The 18,301-nt window shown below is 45.0% G+C and overlaps 1 protein-coding gene across 1 annotated transcript; it reads right to left on the bottom strand.

Annotated features, from left to right (window-relative positions):
• Window positions 1-1,105: 1,105 nt before the first annotated feature.
• Window positions 1,106-18,074, bottom strand: LOC119180859 (small integral membrane protein 15). The gene is made up of 2 exons (XM_037431997.2): window positions 17,919-18,074; window positions 1,106-1,576 (listed from the first exon to the last, which is right to left on the bottom strand). The coding sequence occupies exons 1-2, from the start codon at window positions 17,968-17,970 to the stop codon at window positions 1,347-1,349; spliced, it is 282 nt and encodes a 93-aa protein (XP_037287894.1). The 5' UTR covers window positions 17,971-18,074; the 3' UTR covers window positions 1,106-1,346.
• Window positions 18,075-18,301: the final 227 nt, after the last annotated feature.

The following is an 18,301-nucleotide window of genomic DNA, read 5'->3' as shown; positions in this document are numbered from 1 at the left end:
ACTTCTCACATTTTCGACACTGGTCCCGATAATGAAGGCCCTCTACCAAAGGCGGAGTAGAACACGCAAGGCCGTCGCTCAGGTCTTCGCAAACGTCGAACGTCTTCAGCAGTTGGATCGCCCACCAATCTGTGAGTTACGACGTATTCACTTAAATTTGATTGAGCAGTATGAGGAACTCAAAAGAATCGACAAGGAAGTAGAGAATGCAGTTGACATGGATCACTTGGAAGCAGAGATGGAGAAAGCTGACGTTTAGAGCACAAGATTGTTCTAGCTAGGCTCAGAGCAGAATATAAGATCCCAGATACATTAAAGGCTCAACAGACGCACCTAGACTCAATACGACAATGTATGAAAATGGAAGGCCCAGAATAGAGTACTCTCTCCAAGAATGTCGCTGCAATCTAACAATTACGTCTTCAACGGCCATTTTGTCCCACAGAACTTGGATGAGTGTACCACAGGACAAATAGAGAGACAAAATGGCAGCACACAAGCTAGAACTACAACTACAGAGAAGATCTAAAAGGCCATTCACGAGATACTAATAATGCGCCCAAGCGAAAGCTGGCAGACTCAGACATTATAAAGCCCTCATCAGCCTGTGTTCAAGTGCCTGATGGAGGAAAAGGAAGGCCAGCTTACAAAGCGAGAAGAAACAGAAGAAAGAAATTATTGATTGATTTGTGGGGTTTAACGTCCCAAAACCACTATTTGATTATGAGAGACGCCGTAGTGGAGGGCTCCGGAAATTTTGACCACCTGGGGTTCTTTAACGTGCACCCAAATCTGAGCACACGGGCCTACAACATTTCCGCCTCCATCGGAAATGCAGCCGCCACAGCCGGGATTTGATCCCACGACCTGCGGCTCAGCAGCCGAGTACCTTAGCCACTAGACCACCGTGGCGGGGCCAGAAGAAAAAAAAAGGCCGTGACAACACAGAAGCAAGCCTCTTGGATTGCTGAAAGCTTCAGCTCTTTGAGAAAAGCTGCAGAAGCCAATATTCAAAGGAATGTGCATGGCACATTCCTTTGCAAAATTATATTATGGGTATAGCAAAATCATACTACTACACTAGCAAAATTATATATAGGTGAGCTTCGATGCAAATGGTACTTGGTTTTATTTTTGTCTTTTGCGACCATGTTATATTACATAACCATGAGAACCACAGTTGGAAAAAAAAAAGCTTCCAATGAAAAAAAAAGCAGTGCACATATGGAATGCTCCCCTCACAAACAAGTTGTAAAAGCACATAAATCCCTGTGCAGTCAGTGAGTTGAAAATTTTCTGTGCTCAGCACAGTATGCTCTAATCACTGCAAGCGCTTGTGTTGGCTGTCAGTCAACCTTGGTCCGCCTTGTCTCAGCCACGTTGGCTTTCTTCTTGGACTTCTGCTTCTTGCGCCTCTCCTCGGCCTCAATGTGCTTGGCCAGTTTCCAGGACAAAAATGCGCTGATGAGGAAGAACGGGGACAAGCAGAGCAGCACATAGTAGATGAACTCGCCGGGACTCTTGGCAGCCCATTCAACGATGGAGATGGCCCAGGCCTTGACATCCATCGTTGTGTCTGCAACAAGTATTTTAATCAGAGGAGAAGGTGCATTGACTTAGGTGACTGGGAAGTAGTAGAAGGGGGGGCACCATCACCTAATAAAGGGGGTGAAAAATTTATTGCTTAGAGGGGGTGGCTGTGCAAAATATTGCTATGTATCGGTGGCACCGAGATGAAGAGAACGAAGAGAAGGTCTACAAAGAGGATAGAATGGCGCTGCTCGCTTAACCAGTTGTAAACATATCTGCGTCTACTCCTTCGAGTCTGTATCCTTCCCATAACATATTGGTGGAGTGGTGCGATCCCTGTCCTCGCCACGGAACACCGCAGCAGGTGCTTGCTCACAGTGGGCTCTCACTCGAGACTCAACAACGTACTCTCCAGTCGTCACGCCTCCTGCCCTGCCTATATACCCCACCCTGTTGTGTTCTCGGGTCGTGAGGGTTCAGACGTCGATCAATGACTACTCCTCTGTGAATGTGTCGCACCAGTTACAGGTGGGACTCCACACTCATGCTCGTGAACATCACTTTTACCTCAATTGAACCCCTTGTGTCTGGTTTGACACCCATGAGCATAACATTACAAGCTGGAAAAATTTGAAGGAACAGATCCTTGAGCTTTTTCGGAACCCATTTGGTCGTGAAGCTGACAAAAAGATGTCCGAGCCTGAAAAAGTTGTGCATCTTCTCAAGAGTATCACCGACGATGCGTTTCACTTGTTAATATTCAATAATTAAACAGGCTAGTGCATCTCCCATCAGTTGGAGTGCCTTCCAAATATCGCAGCGACATCCTCATGCTTCAAGAATGCCACCTGCGCGAACAAGCTGGCGCATCTCCCATCAGTTCCAGTGCCTTACAAATATTGCAGTGACGCCCTCATGCCTCAACCTATGTTGTCCACCAAACACCTGTGACAACTTAACGCAACTTAGGCGTGAACTTAATGTGGCCGCTCCAGCTACAGTGGCACGAACTTCCCCTGACCCTCCTCCTTCAATCCCCTTGCTCCTATTTAAACACTCGTATGGCAGAAAATTGCCAGCATGGAAATTGGCTTTATTTTAATGCCTCCCCGTACAGACTTCCAGCCACAATTCACGACTGCACGTCCATTTTTGTTCAACTCTTCATCAATGTTCCACAATCTGTCTGCATGGCGAAAACACGATGACAAACCGATATACTTCTCTTGTCACCGTGCTGGGTACATTTCTCGCCATTGCGAAAGTTGCTGGGCTCCTCCGGCACAAACCTTTTCTTGTACCTTCAATGCTTATCTCGCTTATAGTCGTAAGGCCAGCCACGACTATTTTACCCAGAAACTTGTGACTGAACCCTGCTACTCCCGCTTTTTATCACCCCAATGTGACCAGTCTCGTTTTCCACAGTCCCGCCAACTACCTTCCCGACATTACCAGACAAAAAACTAAGTGTTGTAGCCCCTCAGAGGTGACGCCGCATCACTCGGACTAACTGAAAATCCTCTGTTGGCCATACACACGAAACATAGCCTTATCGTCGTTCAAGTAGACGGTGTGCATATGACTGCTCTTGTTGACCTTGGGGCTTAACTTTGTCATGGCAAGCGATTTTTGCCACAACCGCAAAAAAAAAAAATTTTTTACACCTGAGACTACTCAGTTCATCCACGTTGCCGACGTTGGAACAGTATCTGTTGTTGGGCTGTGCTCCGCTCATGTAAGCATTGCGGATCGTCACAGAGTTATTCTGTTTACCGTCCCTCTTCACGGAATCCTAAACCGTGAAGAGGGACGGCTTCGTGTCCCTCATTGAATGATCGGCCCGCATGCTCTATCTCTACTTGCCCATAACATGCTTTCCTGCACTGCGGCCGAGTCACCTCTGCATTGCCGGATATGCTCGCCTTGCTCCCTATACGCTGACCTATGTCAAGCTTGTTTCAACACCATCAGTTCCTGACGGTGACTATGTACTGACACCTGTCACTGATGTTTTCATCAGTCACAGCATGACATTATCGCAGAACGTTCTCTCTGTTGCAGAGAACTTAAAGTGCTGCCACAAGACATCTTTTTGGCACCGATTTTAACCTTAGAAGACAATGCAGTAGATGTTTTCACGATGTGTGCTCCTTCGGACCCCCATGCTAATCGCCAATCCAACACTTGTTTAGATAGCGCTGTAAAGTCGATAATTGTTTCCAATTTAATACTGCAGCAGACTGACAAGCTTCTGTATTCTCGACTCTAATTGCACTCCTCACAACTCCAATTTTGGCACACTTTAACCCCCCACTGTCCCTACAGAGATCTGTACACAGAGGTGGAACAGCTGCTCCACTAGCGCCATTGTGTGCCAAATTTGTTTGCTTGCACATCCTGTGCCGAACCACCCCTGTCGCGTTAGACTAGTTCATCAGTGACGTACTGCGCCACAGCAACCGAATTTAGCCGTAAATACAACAGATGTCAAGCCCTGTGCCTGAATATGTGGCTGAAACTCCGTGTCGTCGGTTTTATCGAAACAAGACGATGATAGTTTTTGTTTCACGAAAGCAATAATCGCTCGAGGAGCAGCTGTAAACTTTGACTCTACGGGTGTGCTCGCTGGTGTGAGTGCTATTCCAACAGGCATAAGCACTCGCTGGTGTGAGCGCTATCTCGACAGGCATAAGCATCAATCACTTGAAAAGCCTTCTACTTGCTGCACTCTGAACACGAAGAGACTATGCGAAAAGAGCATCTCTTTCTGGCGCCACCATATTCTCTTACACAAGCGTTTTTACCCGATATCGGATCTAAATGAGTTAGCTGCCAGCCTTACTTCCCATAACCATTAAATTTACTGCGGCCACATTCATTGCTTTGCCCTTGCGGTGAAACCTTAATTTTATTACTTAAAGGTAGCGTTCAGAAAAAAAAAAAGTGAAAGTACCAGGGCTCAAAAAAAAAAAAAAAAGGTGGTAGTACGCGGCACAGCCTAGTAATTAAAGACAGGTGCATAGGATTGCTTATCGAGCGCATGTGTGTATTCTTGTGAATGCGTCACTTTGCTCCATTATGCCGTGCTTATTTACTGAGCAGAAGACATTTGCTTGTTTAGGTTAGAAAAGAATGGGCAGCTGCACTTGGCTAAAAAAGGTCAGTTTCACCACAACGAAGCCATGAATGCGATAGTAAAAGGCCAATAACTCTTATGGATCTGATCTTGCATAACACTGCAAAACGCAGGTGTAAACAATATGGCTGCTTCAAGAAAAGCAACATCTTCTGCTCATTTTGCGATGAAAGTGCAGTATTTAAAAGTGTATACGAACCACCCACTGATGGCTACCAAGCTAGCACTCACGCCAACCATCGCGACCGCACAAAGCAAGGTTATAGTTGCTGCACTTGCGACACTCCCTTCACATCTTTTCATGCTCATTCAAGATGGGCAATTCTCTTCTCTGCGTTGCCATGGCAGGCCTCCCTAAGCTGAAGGGTGATATTATTGCATGCGCCAACCGAGCAACGTAGATGGGCCAGTTCGTTTGATCTCTAGCTTTAGCTGCGCCTGCTTGCGCACCCTTATCTGCGTGTAGAACATACCCTGCAGTGGTGCATGTTCTTAACTTGTACTTTATATAGATTATGACGATGCCAGCAACGACATAAACTTGTTAAGAGTGTCTATATAATTGCTGTCACGCAGTAATAATGCTGTCTCACAATTTAACTTAGTGTCTGTAGCATGTTGCTTCACAAGTGCTACGAATTGGGGCTACATCTGCTTTGACTACTCCGAAATTGCTCAAAGAGGCCGTTCTGGCTCTTCCAAGCCTGCTACAAAAAGCAATTTTGCCGGCTCCCAAACTCCTGTATCCTGTTCCACCCAAGCAAGTGGATGGTGCAGTGCTAGCTCAACATTGACTTTGCCGAGGGGGGTGCCCCTACACTCCTACATTGACTTCATAGGCACCGGGTGGTTGTTGTACGGCGCCTGCTAAACTCCTCCTGAAAAGCGCCACTCTGCAGAAACGGCACTGGCACGTGAAGCAGACGACGCGTGAATAAGGCTGCGCTACTTTTGGCATCGCATTTGTCAAATAGCAGCGCTGTTTTGTTTTGAACAATCGAAAGCTGTACGCCGTTGCATTTGTTGCCCAAGGCAAAGAGGAGGGGCAGCAACAGCGTTTTTGAACAATGCACGACGTATTCGACTGCCGAACTTGTGTTCAGATAACGGGGCCCATTGTCGGGCTTTTTGGAGACTTCCACGCAGTCGTTTGCGATTGTGCAGTGCTTAATGGTCGAAAAGTCATCCAGAAAGGGTGACACGTGTGCCTTTCCCGTCTTCACACAGAGGAGTGCTGTCAGAACATCAAACGACTCAGCATCTTTGCTTGGTGCTGTGCTTTGGTTTATGTTAGAAAGCAGATCAGAAGCAACCAGAAGGGGCTCAATACTTCTTCCCTTTTGAGACTGCAAATGAGACAGGCCCGACTCGTGAAATACTTTAAAATAAACATTGTTGCATTTTAACTGCTGAACTTGCTGTTCCACACACAGGGCTCTTGGAGTAAAGGCGAGTCCTGACACCCAGGCAATGCCAGTTGTATTGCGATGCGGTTTTCAACCAGATGGCATACGTGTTTTTGTGTGTCTGCCCTGTAGAAGGGTTGCCGCTTGCATTAAGCGGCCACGTGCGTCAAATAACGGAACGTAAAGGCGACGAGTGCACATTGTGTTGCAAGTGGACCCCGAAAATGACGCTCATAACGACTACGTATAATGTATTAGCTTTTTATTTCTATTCTAATGCGAAGCTTTTCTTAGGGAACCAAAGACACTGAGCATTTCTATCTACATGTCTAACTATCGATCTATACGTCAAAGTCAATATAGGTCCTCTTGGCTAATTGGTGCCAATATTGGCTTCTTGGCATTGGTGGTTACGAGTGTATGACGAACATGACTGTCTGATTGTGATATGAGTGGCGAAGAAATCTTGGCGTGTCCGCCATGAAACCTTTTCCTTCTGCCATGTGTGACACTTACATGGGCCATGGGATGCGTGTATGAGCCACAGATATTCACAGTCTATATCTGCCCAGAAGCGGCAAGAACAGACAGTGGTGGCTTTAAAACGGTTACACGGATACCAGAAGAAACCAGTAAGTAAACAGATAACAGAAGGAACCGAACCCAGACATACTTACTAGCAATCAAGTACTCCACAACAGAGCCAAGCCAGGTCTTGAAACTGCTTGACAAGACCCTTATGTGAAAGAAAATGTCGGTGTAACCAATGTCAGTAGTGAATGCAGTGCTGGCTTTCTGATTTGATGACTAGGTAGTAAACATTACTTATGTACACTTAATCCTGTTATACAGACATCATGTCGGCTTAATGCCAATTTTGGTCGCAGTAAGTGTTGGCTCTGCTTTTGTAAGTCCAATAAACAAACTCGGCAAGCTATTATCAGCCGTTGAGCGACCCCGGAGCAACACTGCTATGTATCTTATTCGCAGCATCGCATGCGAAATGAGAATTGCATCGCACCGTACGATCGCTTCCACTAAAACTGACATATTTTCCTGACATTATGTTGGACAATAAGTCACCTTTGAAACCTGAATGTAGTCAGCATGGCTGGCAAGCACACTATGTCCACACTACTACTGCACCAACAAAAACACGTCGATCCAGTTCGTTATGCTTGCCTCAAAGCTAAAAATATGCAGCATAAACTGGCTGACTTCTTTGCATAAAACTGATTCACAACGCATGAGATTAGCCTAATCGTTCCGAATACTTTGTTATTGTGTCTACACGTTAGCATAGTCCCCTAATGTTGAAAAAAGAGAACGTACACGTATCTCCCATTCCCTCTTCATCTTTCTTCACTCGATGCTTCGCCGATAGCACTTTTACCTTCGCTGTACTTCTTGCCCGCTCCCGTTTTGTTTTGTTTTAGGGGCGAAGCTCCTTAAGGCATAGGTCCGTCCATCCTCCGTTGTCCTATGTAGCCAAGGTGGCACATACCCGTTCTAGAGCGGGTATAAGCTACAGCGGATGCGAGATGGCGGTACTTGAAGTGTTCACTAGATGGGCGCACGGACGGACGGGCAGACATACTAGCAGACGGACGGACAGATGGATGGATGCGCGGAGCGGGTATGTGTCACAGGGGATGTTAGATGGCGGTACTTGGAGTGTTCACTAGATGGACGCACGAACAGACGGACGAAAGCACGGATGGGCTGACGGACGCTTAGCCTCACTCATCATCATTCACTCCGTGGCTATGCTGTGATTTTTAAAGGCAATAGTCTTTCTTGGGGACCTTCGATGCATGCAAAAATTTTGGTCCGTCTGTCTGTACATTTGTCTGTTTGTCCACTCTTAATGGCATCGGGTAATTAAAACGGCCGACCCCATCCGCAGCGCCCACCAATGTTGCTCAAGGTGGAGCGTTCATGCTTGTGCAATTGTCAATTAAAAAGCAATTATTGCACATGCCTGGGGTACCATAACAACACGTGTATATGTTCTGCATGTGTGTCTTTTACGAGAAAAGCCATACATAAGTAATTTTAATGACCGTAGCGTTTATCACGCTCCGCTGACCATACAACGCTTGCATGGAACGGGGAGTGTTTCCAACGCTTTGCTAAGACGAGACGGTGGTGGCACCTGCCCGTCGCCTCGTGTTCTACACCTTATCACCTCTGAGATGGGGGCGCACACCCGTCTCGGAGCCATACACTTTGTTTCCTAAGAAAACTGCCAGATGGCGCTCATGTCTCACGTGTGACGTGACTTGATGGATTCGTTCGCCTCCGCTGCGCGTTCGAGGCACTTTAACGCAGCGCCTCCAGAATACCACTCAGTGATTTTCTTGCGCAGAACATCAAATAAGTGTCTTGTTCACTCTCTCCACACGCAAGACTATCGTCCTTCGATGACATTTGCAGAAACATGCAGATACGGGGCCAATCTTTTCTTTTCAATGCCTCGTCATCTCTAATATTTTAGCAAATGATGTAATAATCGGTCCTTGTACACTCACGTAGAATTCGGCACTGCACGACACAAGAATCGACAGCACCATGAAACAAAATCAACATCCAGCCTCGCGCCACCGCAGTAAGCACCTGCACCCATGCCATTAGTTCCGCGTTGCCACTGAAGGAAGCACCATTAGTCCAAACGTGCCCCGGGCCTATAAGGGGGTTCCCCCACCCCCCCTTCTAGTCACCTAATGAGGGGGGGGGGTGAAATTTGCCTCATACATAGGCGGGTGGGGGTGAGATAAGCCTCTACCCCCTTTGATGGAGAAATTCGCGCAACCCTGAAGTCACTATCAATCTCTGCCATGTGGCTTCCCATTCCCAGCTGACCTGGCAGCAGTACACTGGCATATCGGTAGTAGCATTCACACACACGCAAACACACACATTGAAACAAATTGTTTCGTGTCTTATTGACATGGCACACTGATGCTGTAATCCATGCTTGTGAACAGAACACAAACGGGGGCAAATTCATTGTCTGCTATACTTGACAACTTATCTTGAAATAGGTGCGAAGGCTGTGGAGGCAGCGCTCCCGCACATTCATGTTGCTCCACAAGTAGCAGGGCTGCTTGTGGTTGATTTCAGTTCTGCTCCATGGCATTTCTAATGCTTTTAGAAAATTTTGTACTCAAAAGATGTGATTGTGAAAAAAATTTGGATGATTCAGTGTACATTTTGATGTCACATTAGAGTTTATTTTTCTTGGAGATTTAACAGTGTGTTTGGGACCGCACATTGACCCACCATGTCATGAATGCTCTGTTTACTACGGAAAACGGGCATGCCGAAAAAAGTTTCACTACGTCATGAACACCTAGGAAAATGTGCATTCTGAAAGATGTGGAGCTGTCCAAGAAATGGAAAAAAAAAAGAAGGCAGTTTGGAAAGGTGAACAATAAATTTTTCAATAAACATACACTCGCCAAAATAAAAATATAGCATTTACGTTTCGGGCCCTGTATGGGTTCCTTGATCAAAGTGAAGATGTAAGCATGGGCATGCGGCTATTTATGCGTCAGGTGGCCCACAGTGCGGGTGTATATTTCGGGTAGGTTGACTTTTGTCCTGTTTATTCTGCAGCTAGTCGAGTAAATGTAAAATGATTTTAAAAGCAAACAAGCAGATAAATAACAGCGAATGAAAAAGAAAGGGCTAGGTGCGGTGCGATTCTGTACACAGCAGGAACCAGCCAGGCTTTAAAGAGCCACTCACAAGGACCCATACCAAATTTCAGTTATACTGTGGAAGTTGTTGGGTGTCCTATAAAGAACATTTTTCCACAAAAATTTTTTAAGCCGGTTCATTACGAGCTGAGAAAACTGTTTTTTAGAAGCGGCGCGAAACGAGGGTGAGATGAGACGAGCTCGGAACCCTTGCCGTTCCCCCGAGTAACCTTTGCAGGCCAAATCTCTGCCCTACACTCTCCGGCACCTGACCAAGAGGCCACGCGCGCATGACCTGCCCGAACAAGCCCAACCCCCGTGCCCAACCCCCGTGCAAAAAAAAATTTGTTGAACAGTGTTGTTTCGAGGTCTACTGCCTGTTTTTGTGGGATGGTTTGGAAACGCTGCCTTATATCCAGTAGAATAGATTAGCACAATGAGTGCGCGAACGAGTAGGAGTGTTATTTCTGTTTCCATGGCTGTCGTCTGCTTGATGTGCTGACCACGGGGACACAAACACATGCGAAACGCCGGCACATTATCCCCGCATCTCGTTGCAGTTCACGAGAAAAAAAAATTATGCTCACATTTCCTTATTGCGTCTCATTATTTATCTAGAGATTTATTAATCTCTTCAAGCAACAAATACAGAAACTATGCGTGTTGTGTTAAATAATTTTCGCCATGTCACGTGCCACTGTTGGCAACATCAAAGCATAGTTGTCTACGTAGAGGACCAACGTCACTGCATTGCCGTGTACGTAGGGCCATTCATACGCGCACGTCATGCCCTCATTCTCTGGGCGTGCGCCCGCAAAAGAGAGGGGGAGCAGCGGTTGTCTTGAAATTTGACCCATTTCCACGGCGTGTAGCGTTGCAAATTTTGGCAGACGTGAACGTGAATGCCTCATCTATGCATTTTGCTTGTCAGCTCAAAATTGTCAAACCTAGTGATTGGCCCTTTAAAACGAATTTTCAAAGGCTGTGGTATTCAAATGGTCGACATGCCTACTGGAAAATTAGAACAGCTTGTTCACACAAAAGATTATCTCGAGAGCACGGCTTTACCGGGAGTTATCTCTATGATATCGTGCTGGAATTGAGATATTTCGTATGTCGGCGAGAGCGGGAATTTCAAACAATGTTTGAAGCAACACAAAAACTACGTTGCCAAGGGCCACAGAACTTTGAACACCTTGGCAGAACACCACAAATAAACTAGTATTGACTGGGATGCAGCAGCTATCACCCCAACGAAAAGACCTGCGCGGCTCCTTTTAGTACATTCAGTTGACTAGCTGCACGATGAGCAGGACAAAGGAACCCGCACTCTAAGCCACCTGACCCATGAATAAGCTGTATGCCGGTGTTAAAATCTTCGTTGTGATCAAGAGACCCGTACAGGGCCTGAAACGTCAATGCTTGTTTGTATTTTTACCTTGGAGAGTGTATGTTTATTGCACAAGTACAATTCCTCAACAGACGATTGTTCGTCAAGCGCTTGACTATGAACCATAACTTTATTTAACCTGCAACTTCCTGTAACTGTTTGAGACTAGCAAGGCCAATGAGAAAATTGTCATTAAGCTTAAGTATTACTAAATAGCGTGGTAGCGGGGATGCATTCTGTAGCTTCCACAGTGCTGTCACGAAAAGTTGCCACGAAGTATACAATGTACACCCTGTCAGCATGTTCTGCATCACATACTCTAAAAGACACCAAAGAGTCGCAGATTGATGGCCAGGCCTACGTAGTTCTTAATTGGCGAAAATATTGTCCTCCGAGCAGGGCCAGCCAAGTTTTATCAAATCTTGTTTGGTAGCCAATGTGGCTAAAGCTCTAAAAAATGCACTTGCAAATCTAGGACTCCATGCGGACAATCCTGTGCAGAAATTTGATGTGAAGTTTGTTGATGAACCCTCACCCTTCATTTTCTTTTTGCTATCGAAGGACCTACGGTGGTGATAATAATGACTATGGAGTTTTCTATGAATAATTTATAAATATAAGTTGATTAGTTATTTCACATCAGATTTCATTAGAGGGTTTAATTATCTGTGATTTTGTGTGCACTTTGAAAATTCAGCTTGTTTTGCATAGTGTGTGAAATCCATCATTGTCAGAGTGAAATCAGCATTACTACTACCTTTAATTAGTGTAGCAGTGTTTGAAAGCAGAACTATCTTGTCCACTTCTCATGAGTTAGATCAAAACTCATGATGAGTGTTGTGATCAGGGCCAAGTCCAAGCTTTGTGGACAGTAAATGAAAGCTTTACGCCTGTATAATCCTGAAATGCTTTTCTGTCTTGTGCAATATTGTACAGTAAGATGAATTCCTATGCACATATTTTATTTTTTCCACAGAACCTAGCGCTCAGTCGGGGAGAAAGACAGAGGTGAAAGGTGAAGGCGGAAGCTTGGGGTAAATTGTGTGCTTAGATTGAGCACACTATTCTTGTTTACGAATTTGAATTTTTTCATTACGAAATTTGATGTGTTGCTCCAACAGGATGAACCAAATCAGACGACGCGAATTGCCAGAAGATAACACATGAAAGGAATGAGCGCCAACTTGCAACTAACTTTATTCTTGCAAGACCGCTGCAGTATATCCACCACGCCACACATGTGCAATAACACACCATATGTCACATCACACAATCAAAGCCGCTCAATGCACGTGCTAGTTCAGAAACCTGTCAAAAAAATTAAATTCAGTAGAACGCAGCGCCGCCGATGAATCCCTAATACATAAATCTTTTTTTTTTTTCTTGATGAGGTATGCTTTAACATCTCTTGCTCAATCACCTCAATGCATCTACCAAGAATGGTGATGTCAACAAATCTTGCCTCACATCCACAGGCACTGCACAAGCAAATGTGCCAAATGATTACTCTTGATTGAAAGACCATGCTCCCTCGCTCTATTGTTTACACATCGGCCGATCTGGCTTATATAAACCCTTCCGCAGGAGAGTGGGATTTGGTAGACCACTGTCATCGCACAGGTGACGTAGGGCCTCACATGCCTCTTATTACAGGGAGCTAGCACGAGTCCTCTTAAAATCTGTAAACACAGGTCTGACTGTTTCCCTGATGCAGAAACCACCACGGGTACTGTGTACCTATTTGCCACCTTTTTAACGTTGTGTGCCGCCTTATGCGCATACCGGACAACCACTGGTCCTTCTTTTTCCCTAGCAGGGATTCAGCCACTGCCACGACTGAGCGAGGATACCCAGCCGGCTGACCTGGTTGTCCAAGCATTCTGTAAGGGCAAACGTGCATTGAGTGTGTCCGATTGTGCAGTGTGATGTGCTGTAGGGTTGACAGGCGGGCTAGTTGATACAAATTCATAATGGAATAATTGGAAGCGCAAACCAACGGACACTTGCTACGCTTGTTTGTCTCTTCTCTTGTGTCCCATTGGTTTGCGCTTCCAATTATTTCATTATGAGTGTAATGTGCTATTGCGCATGTGTGGCATGGTGGATATATTGCGGGGGGTTTGCAAGAATAAAGTTAGTTGGCACTTTTTCCTTTCATCTGCTCTTCCCCAGTGGTTTGCGTCGCTTAATTTTCTTGTAACATGCCCCAACTAACCGAACAACAAGGTTTACTCCAACAGCATGCCTGCGTTAGCTTTTAGCATAGGTCGCGTCAATTCTCGAATTATAATTTGGCAGGCCGTTTCACTTGAGGTGTCATTTGTGCTTAAGATATTGACATTTTTTGTTATTGTTTTATTTAAGATCAAGTAGATTATAGTTAATAAATATTTAGAGGTAATGCAGAGGATTATGTTGCAATCATGACATGGTTAATTAAGACAGAGCACAGTAGGTGACCACAGATTAATGCCACTTTGGGTATTTTAGCATGTGCCTGTATGAAAAATATGTGCTCGTATTTTGCAGCCATCAGAGAAATCGGGGACGCGATTCTCGATGGATCTCCTTCGTGGACTTCGGCAGAGCAGGTTGAATTACTCACAAAAATAGAGAGACGTGACATTGTGGCTTCCTTGACCACATAAGATATACGAGCCCACCAGCACATTCCCAGCGTGAAGGGAAATAAAGTGGACAAAATGTAAAGTAACAGGACACTTACCCCCGTATTCACAAATGCTCCTTCACTCAAGGACTCTCCTCGACTTGAAAAAGTCGATGGGAGCGCCGTCTCTTGGCAGAACAAGTCACTGCATATGGGCAATATTCTGCAGCAATTCTCAAGAAACACAGCGTCAATTTCAGTCGAGCAGCAGTGCAGTGCTCAACTCAGTCAAGTGAAGGATGGAATTCGTGTTGAGGAGCGTTTCTGAATGCGGGAGTTGAACTTGACAAGTCTGAACTAATGTGTGAACGTGTTTAGATGTTTCATAACAATGCAGGGAATGTGTATCGACCTTTTAGGTGCGTCCGGCAGGTAGGCAGCTGTGTTGAATCTATAATTAAAAGGCTAATGTGATTAGAGCTTATGCATGGCCTTTGAGATGCGAATCCAAAAGCAGATCTATGAGGGCAGGATTTGTTGTGGGGAAACACATTCTGTCCCTCTCATGTGTCCAGAGTTGTGAAAGCTCTTCTACGTCCAAATGACGTTGTGGAAGAAAGAACAAAAATGGAGCGTGCTGCTCACCAAGCGACAGCCGAAGTGGATAATCCACCAGGTGGAGCGATCAAAAACTGCGGCCCAGGATCAAACACACCTTAGCTCGCAGGACGTTTCGACAGGTATGCAATAATTGTGAAATGCTTCTAAAATGAAGTTCTAGAGCAAGTGAGTGAAATGTGAAACTGTATTTTGAAAGTCAGTGAAAGAGCGTGGTGTGCTTCCTTACACGGAATTTAGAGGACATGGTGCTTGTAGCACAAGGTACTATTCATCATGTAGAACTAATCAATCACAGGCAGACTGAGTGAGTTAATATGTTTCTATCATTTAAAAAACTCGAAATAATGCTTAACACACAATGATCCAATAAGCAACACCGTGACTTTCTGTGTCTTAAGCTGACAAACCTTGATATTTTTTTAGTTGGCTTAGAACGTACCGAAAATTGCACTGGAAGCACTGTGTAGTGCAACTGACTGACACATATCTCTTTGTTGTGTGTATATCTTTCTTGCATCACTAAATAACCTAGAGTCGTGCTTTACCAACACTTCACAATGAAATTTTTTACCCTTTATAACCTTTGAACTGTGTTTAAAAATTGCAGCCTAGTGACATGCACGTTACAAGGCTGCAAAAAACGAGATTTTTTTTCTAGTTTCGAACATAACTCTATTGAGTTCGCTGAATTTGTCTTTGCCTACGAAGACCCCACCCCGATCCGAGATTTTTCACGTGACCCCTATCCTTTGGCTTCGTGCAACTCGGCCTGCTGCCCCAAAAACTTGCCGACCCCTGGTATAAATTGCGCTGTATCATGGAAAGCTACTAACTTATCATTATTCTATGTAGCACAATATGCCATGGCTATGGATCCATGTTTTTGGATAAATCCAATAAACACCCGCTGGTAAAAGTTTTGGCAACTAAAATTTATCCGATAAACTCTGATTTTAAAAGGGTATTTTCAAAGCTGAGAATCATATGTCGAAAGAAGCATGCCTCTGTCAGTGGCAGCAGCCTTGTAAAGTATGCTTGTCTCTTTTACAAGCTTTGAAGTTGAAATATGAACAAACATATGTGTGTTGCATTCAAGTATTTGTGTGTCCGTGTTCAAACCTTCCAGACATCTAAAATGCAGTGTTTGCATGTTTCTTTCTCCCAAAACCACCCTCCGAATTTCATGAAAAATAAACTCCGAAAACATGGAGCCCTAGCCACGGCCGAGGACAGGCTTATGTGATGAGAGAGCAGCACTTGCTCAGTAGTGCTGCATTGCGAGATGTTCATTTCTGCCAGCATTCTAATGGAGTAGGATGCAAAAACACTTGTGCACAATCACGCATTGGTTGTACAGATGGAATCGCACTTGTCTAGAAAAGTGGAGCGTCTAGCTTTGGACACTTTTGTTGTCCGCAGCTGCTACCACACGTTAGCTACAAATATCCCTTCATATAGCACAAAGACTTCGAATGTTAGAAAGAAAGACTGCAAGGACCTTTCTTTTTGTTCAACACAATATTAACAGACAAAGATGATAAGAAAAGTATAGCAGATGTCATTAGTGCCAATGTAAATGTGAAGAAAGTGGACAAAAAAACTCACTAGTGGCAGGTATCGAAGCTGTGACCTTGTCATAATGAATACTGGTAGTGCTGTCTTGCACTACCAGGTTCAAATGCACATAAGGTGGACAGGGGCAGGTTGCCGCTAAAGGTCAGTTGGTAGAGCATTAGACGCATTATTTGAAGGTCGGAGATTCGGTACCTGCTAGCAGCAAGTCATCTTTTCGTCCACTTTACGTTCTTCACATCTACATTACAGTTACCACTAATGACATTCCCTGTACTTTCCTCGGTATCATTGTTATTAGAAATTATGACTATGTTAGGCATCATTTAGGTGTCGGTCGGCATATTTCTGCAGAAAACGGCAGCTGAAGCGGCCGGTTGGGCGCTCCTGACAAGTGTGATTGTGTCTGTAGACTCTAAGTGCAAAAAATTAATCAATTACACCTCACTACGATGTGTTACAAAGGCAAGTTGTAATTGGATATGTATCTACTCAATTGAGAAGTGGCTTTGGTGCAAGCCTTGCTGGCTTTAATGACAACCCACAATGATGCCAAGGAAAGTGTAGGAGATGTCATTAGTAGCAATCATTACAGTTACTATTTATAACATCCCATATACTTTTCTTGGCATCATGCTTTGTTTGTTCCCATCAGTATTGTGCCTCCCCCCCCCCCCCAAAAAAAAAAAAACCTAGCCCCTATGTTTACACTTAGTTTAACCATCGACATTTCCTGGTAGACATGTGCATGCAATACTAATTTAATTTAAAAAAACATCTCTGTACAACCAGTTACATTAAAAGACACACAGCAGGATTTCAATGCAATTTCCCAATAACCAGTGCCGGAAAAAGCTGGTTGCATAAGCATTTTTAAATTTTGCTGTAAGTGTAGAAAAACAAAAACTATGAAATGGTCACTTCAGCTTTGGAAACTTTTTTGTAGTGGCTGATCAATCAAGTTTTTTTTGGAGCATAACAAGAGTTGCCTAGTGGAATTGTCAGTAAGTCGTGAGGAAATGGCTGCAACGCGAACTCTAGTAGCACGACGTGTGTTGTCTTTCTTTTTCCTTCTGTCAAGTTTGCGCTGCAACTAATTTCTCGTGCACAACCTCACAATGTTGTTCAGGCTGCAGATATTAGGAGGGTCTTTTTGACATGGTTCGTTTGAATGCATGTCTACGAAGTGATCGGTTAGCTTTCTTGTCAATAGCCTCGACTAAAGAGGCAGTTGACTTCGCACAAGCCACATCAGTGTTCATGCGATTTTTTCATTATACGCAGGCCCTTTCGCTAATGCTAAATACGCTGTCCTTTAGTGAACACTGCTTTTGTCGCACGTAAAACCGTTCACAGAGCGTGCTAGGCAGAGAGCCCTGGCTTCTGAAAATACTTTTGACCTATTCACCTCCCGCAAAAGAACTTATTTGATGGGCATGTTGGTAGATCTGTTGGGGAAAAAAAGTAATTATTATTAAAGTGCAAACACACGGCACACTTAAGCGTACGTGTGGTGGTGGTGGTTAAAAGAAGGCGCCTTATTTTTGCAGCCTGGTTCCGGGGTGTGTGAATGTGGCGCGTGTTTGCGCTCTATTTTTAGACACATTCACCCCCCCCCCCCTCAAACAGACACACCTTACGGTGCACGCGATCATCCACACGCACCTAAGTTCTGATAACACACTCCGGAAAATTTCAATTTGCGATAAACCTCGGGTTCATAAATTGACACGATTTCGCCAAACGTCCTGTGACAGAAGAAACCGAGAGGCGGAACCGTACCCTAGGTCGCGCTTGCCACATTACAGTGACGCCCGTGGCTTCTGTGAACGAGACGCGCAGAATAACTTTATTTAGAACGCTTAAAATATGACGTTCGTAAAGGAAAAGCAGCATAATCGTACCTCAAAAAGAAGCGTCGGCGACGAAAACACCTACACCACGGAACACCTACCTACAATACCATTTGACGACAACCTGCCGTGTTTGGCCAGTGTTGCTAACATGGTTCTGACGAACGCCTCCTCTAGAAAGATGCCTGCCGCATGAGAAGAAAAACAGCTGCCACACCCTTTCTCTGCTTCATTTTAGAATGTTCTCGGTCGCTAGCGTCACTTGCGGCGGACGGTGCAACAACGCAACAATTTGCATCCCCTCCGAAACAGTGGTGCACAGCTGCAGGTCTTGAACAACTCTCGACTGACGCGGGCCTACGGGCCGCAGATGAAAAACGCTTAGCTGGTACAACGCCTCCTCTAGAAAGATGCCTGAGGAATGGCTCGCACTCCCAGCAAAGTTGGCCTGCCTCCAGTTTTAAACAAGCTCCGCGCGGTGGCG

The sequence above is a fragment of the Rhipicephalus microplus genome, chromosome 10, assembly GCF_043290135.1.
Source record: "Rhipicephalus microplus isolate Deutch F79 chromosome 10, USDA_Rmic, whole genome shotgun sequence".
Lineage (NCBI taxonomy): Eukaryota > Metazoa > Arthropoda > Arachnida > Ixodida > Ixodidae > Rhipicephalus > Rhipicephalus microplus.
This window is presented reverse-complemented; position numbering and strand designations above follow the sequence as displayed.